Source organism: Populus euphratica, unplaced genomic scaffold, assembly GCF_000495115.2.
Source record: "Populus euphratica unplaced genomic scaffold, PopEup_1.0 scaffold72.1, whole genome shotgun sequence".
Taxonomy (NCBI): domain Eukaryota; kingdom Viridiplantae; phylum Streptophyta; class Magnoliopsida; order Malpighiales; family Salicaceae; genus Populus; species Populus euphratica.
The window spans coordinates 619972-625178 of NW_011499922.1; the positions used below are offsets into that span (position 1 = coordinate 619972).

General features: G+C 32.8%; 1 protein-coding gene across 1 annotated transcript; it reads right to left on the minus strand.

The window, feature by feature from the left end:
• Positions 1 to 539: 539 nt before the first annotated feature.
• LOC105135309 (cysteine-rich receptor-like protein kinase 42) lies at positions 540 to 989 on the minus strand. The gene is made up of 2 exons (XM_011040129.1): positions 613 to 989; positions 540 to 546 (listed from the first exon to the last, which is right to left on the minus strand). Exons 1-2 carry the CDS (start codon positions 987 to 989, stop codon positions 540 to 542), a joined length of 384 nt encoding a protein of 127 aa, XP_011038431.1.
• Positions 990 to 5207: the final 4218 nt, after the last annotated feature.

Genomic DNA, 5207 nt, shown 5'->3' on the forward strand with positions numbered 1-5207 from the left:
ACTTGAAGATCGCCTAATAGGCCTGCCACAGTTGTGTTAAAAGTACTATCGGGTGATGTTGTAGTTTTATTCCCGCAATACTCGCGATTGGCATCCCGAGTAGTCTCCCCATAGAATTCGCTCCTCTCATACCTCAACAAAGCAGAGAACATAAAGTTTAGTAAGAGGTTAGCTAGTTGCCAGTTTTCCAGGGTGTCTAAACACCCTTGGTTCCTGAATTATTTGCGGGATTTTGAAGCAATAGAACCATAAACCAACAGGTTATTGATGAGAAAAACTTTCAAGGAGAAACTGACAGTTCATGGCAAACCATTCGACCATCTAAACAGTTAGATGCTGCCCACTGACAGAAGGGATTGATTGGTAGTTTGATGACATTTCTGGTCATAATTTTGCTAGAATTTCTCACCTTAGGCAACAAGCATATGAACTCACAAGTAGGGTTTTTCTCTGTCAGAAAATATTTTTCTTCCTAAGAACTGTCCTGAGATCTTTTTCAACATCAAGGACACGGGAAATTCTTAATATATGATTAGATGCTATAACCTGTTAAAACCTCAACAAAAATTCATTTACCAAGTCTTAACTTAATTACTGGATCCAGGAAAATACCTGAGGAAACATCCATCATAGACAACACGAGCACCATTGGCCACAGAACAGTTGCGAATCTGCGTCGAAGCAGCAGAAAAACAAGCAATGCAATCAGCTGCAGACATATAATCTCTGCACTGAAACATGGCATAAACTGAGTCTGGACCACTCAAACTCTGCTCGGTTACAAATTTTTTGCTTCCGTTCATCAAGTCAGTCCTGACTAACCCGAAGGTTATGTTCAGGTTGCTGTTGAAATTCGACACGCTGCTAACATTATAACTGCTGCAACCTTGGCTTAGCATATTGATTCCTGGGGCTGATTCTCCAACTTTCAGCATAAAATACCATGTGATTACTACGACTGCGTTAAACATGCGATTCCTGGACTCCATCTTTGTGTTCATTATTTGATTGTCTTTCTACAGGACAAAATTAAAATCAAATAAGATACTTAAATATCAAATGACCGGGAACAAAAGCCGCCTACACAGAATTTTCTGTTATATTTTTCAGTATTTATCCACTATTAATTAACATGTGGAAGCCTATATGTGTGTGTTCAGGAATGAGAACCCTATGGGTGGATCAAACAGCCTGGTTTAGAACATTGTTGTCGCCACAGCTAGTAGATTTGTAACCTAGGCTGTCTTAAAATAATTCTTTGAGGGATTTTTTTTTTGTATAAAAAATAGGGAAACTTGATCAGTTGACTTGAAAACATCACTATCTACCAAAGTAATTGTTGTGACATTCCATTTTTATTCTTCTTATTTTTATTTAAGGTTTGTGGTAATTTTCTCAGCCAAATTTTGTGTAAGAATAAATTTTATCCTAATCTGACATAAGACCAGTCATTAAAATCAGTTAACATATGGATGATGAACTTCTCAAAGATTGTTGTATGGATCTGCTCAAAAGTCAATTCTAATACTGTCAGTTTTAGACACCATATTCTTGATGTCATACTCTAAAAGAGGAATTAAAAAGAGAATTAACATATATAGATCAATTTCTGAGAAAATGTTCCAGGAGGTTTTTTATAAGAAAACATTTTTTTTTCTATTTCTATGGTTATGTTTTTCTAGTTTGTTTATTTCTATTTGAAGGCAATAGTTCTTTTATTTGAAGGCAATATGTTTTAAAGCAGGAAATAATTGAGAAATAATGCCGCCGGTGACACAATTGCAGGCGTCACAATTTTTTCAAAGAAGAAACAATAATTGAGAGATGTTAATTAGATAACAGCACAGCTATCCTTAGAAGCAGCTTGTACTCCTCCAAAGAAGGGTGAAAATAACTCATATCTGGCCTGTGCAAGTGACAAATTCCCCAGCCAAAGGGATTGTTGTTCATCGATATAGTATCTCCAAGCTTACTCCTATCTTATAAAAACCTTGATAAATATGAGATGCACGCAAGGAATTATATTTTTTCTGATATGTCATCACCTGACTGGTTTGGAAATTTTTTTAACTGTTAGAATAGAATTAAGTCAAATTCGACAGGATTGAAAAAACCCTAATATTTAACAAATAAAAGAAATTCAAAAATTCAAGTCAAATCCGGCAACCTTTGTAATTAACTTCTTTTTTGCTACGTTGCAATGGTTCTTGCCCCTCCTATATCTTCCTCCTAATTTCATAATTTTGAAGATCAACATGACTCGAAGAAGGTCAAGTCAATTTAAGAAGACACAGAAATACCATGTCCGCAATCAACTTACAATAATGCACAATATCTAATGTTTTACAAGGTCAACAAGCTGGCAGAGAATGCTAGGTTACACAGAAATAGCAGGTTTTGCAGGTGAGGGAAGGCTAATTCGCAATAAACATGGCCTTTTGTACTTTAATTAGAGCAGAGTTATAGGCTACTATCATTGGTCTTGAAACTTGTATGGTAGCTTGAAATTTATCTTATTTACTTTAGATTCCGACTCTTTTCTGATAGTGAATTTCGTTACAAAATAGGTGAGAAAGACAGTAACTATACTTTTATTTTTGTTGTTAGAGCTTGTACACTTTTTATTAGAGATTGGGAGGTCAAGATTTAACATACTTTTTGGGAGATCAACTTTAAAGCAGACTGGTTAATGAACTTCGATTTATCTCGCAACCTGTTTAATAAGAAAGATTGTATTGTTAATGATCTTCCTATGAGTTTATATACTATTTTGTATTATAACCTAATCAAGTCAGTTTTACCTCGTTTAATTGAATTTTTTTCAGGAATTTAAGCCCGAGTTTGCACAAAAATAAAATAAAATCATGCAGAGAATGCTAGGTTACTTTCTTTGCAAGCAACAAAATGCTAGTTTAAAAAAATAGAAGAGGAAGGTGAGATCACAACAAGGAGAACAAAACAAGAAACTTGCACGTTGTTTATAGAAGATGGCTTTGTTTTTCTTATTATTTTCTCATCCTTAAAATATATTTTTTTGGTTGATGGGATGACCAACGTCATTGTTCCCATATATATATATATATATATATATATATATATATTTTACATGAGGGGCCTAAGCAAGCTCAAAACAACAAGTAAAAGCCTACCTGTGATATCTAAACTATCAAACCTCGGCCCTATGAAATTTGTATACAAGCAGTGTACAATACAATCAGGAGGTTCATGCAAACAGCAGAGTTAGAGCCTAAGGGAGCTCCTTTGTTATCCAAAACATTTGCAGTGTTTAGTCTCACAGAAAGTATTCCTAATCTGCACATGCCAACATGGATCCAAAAAGCTCATAAATAGCAGCAGCGGAGGTAAAGTTTTAAACCCGGTCCAGCCTTATATGTTGATATGAAAAGGCTGTGATTCGAGGTCTAACTCAAGAAGGTTTTAGTTGAATCATGCAATATATATATTGACTTGGCCAAATCCGTTTAACCAAACCGATCCTGGTTCAAATCCGGTCGGTTCAAACTCAAGAATGTTTTAGTTGAATCATGCAATATATTGACTTGGCCAAATCCGTTTAACCAAACCAATCCTGGTTCAAATCCGGTCGGTTCAATGTAAAAAAAAGCAACAAAATGCTACTATTTTATTAGAAATGATCAGGTTTGGCTGAAAATGGGTCTAGAGTTGAATTTACAAACGGGGTGAGAGTAGATGTAGATGTAAAGGTTGTGGAAATGGTAGATGAAAAAGGAACTTGAAAGGAGGACATGCTTGGAGAATGGTTGCCAAATAATGCTGTGCAAATTAACCCTTGCTAGCATATGCCCTCCCAGCCCCTCTAATGGAGATGATAAAAAGCAATATGGCCTTGGACCTGTAAAATGGGGTTCTCAATATCAGCCGCTTATGATTATGTTGCAGAAGAAACATGGAACAATCATGATTCTAGTTGGGACAAAATCTGAAAATGAAAGGGACCACATAGAGGTTTAGAGTTTTTTTTTTTTTGTGTGTGGCTGTCTGTTATAGAAAGAAAGATTGTTAACTGATGCTGAAAGAAACAGGAGACATCTGTGTAGAGGGTGACTACCGTGACATGCCCAGGCCAGTCTGAATCACTTATCCATGTGCTCAGAGGTTCTAAAACTGCAATTGACATATGGTCTGCTTTTGCTCTTCAACAACACATGAACTGGTTTTGTCAATTGGAAACACAAGATTGGCTTAATTATACAGAATCTTATTGTTCTTTGCATGCCATTTGGGATGATGCTTGTGGCCGATTTTTGGTTGGTTGTTGTTGTTGCTGGAGCTAGCAGGGTGGTGCAATGCCATCAAAGCTGAGCTGTACGTAGGCAGCCGCACTTGGACTTCATCTTGCTTGGGACAATCGATTTGAAGAAAAAAAAAGAAAAAAAGGAACGGAAAAAAGAAAAGAAAAAAAGATATATCTCTCTCTCCTTTGGAATTTCCAAATAAAATAATTATTAAAAAATTATATAATTATTAATTTTAAAATTTATAAAATTAATAGAAACACATATAAACTAATTCAGATATTTATATTAATAAAAAATAATTGAAATGTAAAAAATAATAGTTTATTAAATATTTATAATTATTAATTTCAAGATTTTAAGGTATTAGTTAATATAAACTATGCTAGACAACAGCCATTGAAAAAGGAAAACATTAGTTAATATAAACTATGCTAGACAACAACCATTGAAAAAGGAGAACAAAAAAAGAAAAAAAGAAAAGAATAAAAAACTAGTGTGTCTATTAATATATCTCTCTATTAATGGAAAAGATAAAAAAAAATAATGAAAAATAAAAAAAAACACATATTAATATTATAAAAAATATATTTTTTAAAGGTTTTAAAGATCCTAATAATAAATAAAAAAAATTAAATAAAAAGTTCAATTACTAACATATTTAATATTGAAAAATAAATTAAAAAATTAATTTTTTAAAAAATAAAACAAACTTGCGGCTTATAAAATCAAGATAACTTAAAAAAAGAAGAAGTAAAACAATGAAAATAAAATCTCAAGTAAATTAAATAATAAATAATAAAATTAAAAAAATTAATATAAAAAAAATATTTGAGTCATTCAGGATTATCTTGATTAACCTGAGATTTAAAATATTAAATTAAAATAATTCTATAAAAAATAATAAAAATTAAAAAATTAAAATTTAAT

Coding starts and splice junctions, on each gene's coding strand:
- LOC105135309 (XM_011040129.1), bottom strand. CDS start 989: ATGGAGTCCAGGAATCGCATGTTTAACGCAGTCGTAGTAATCACATGG.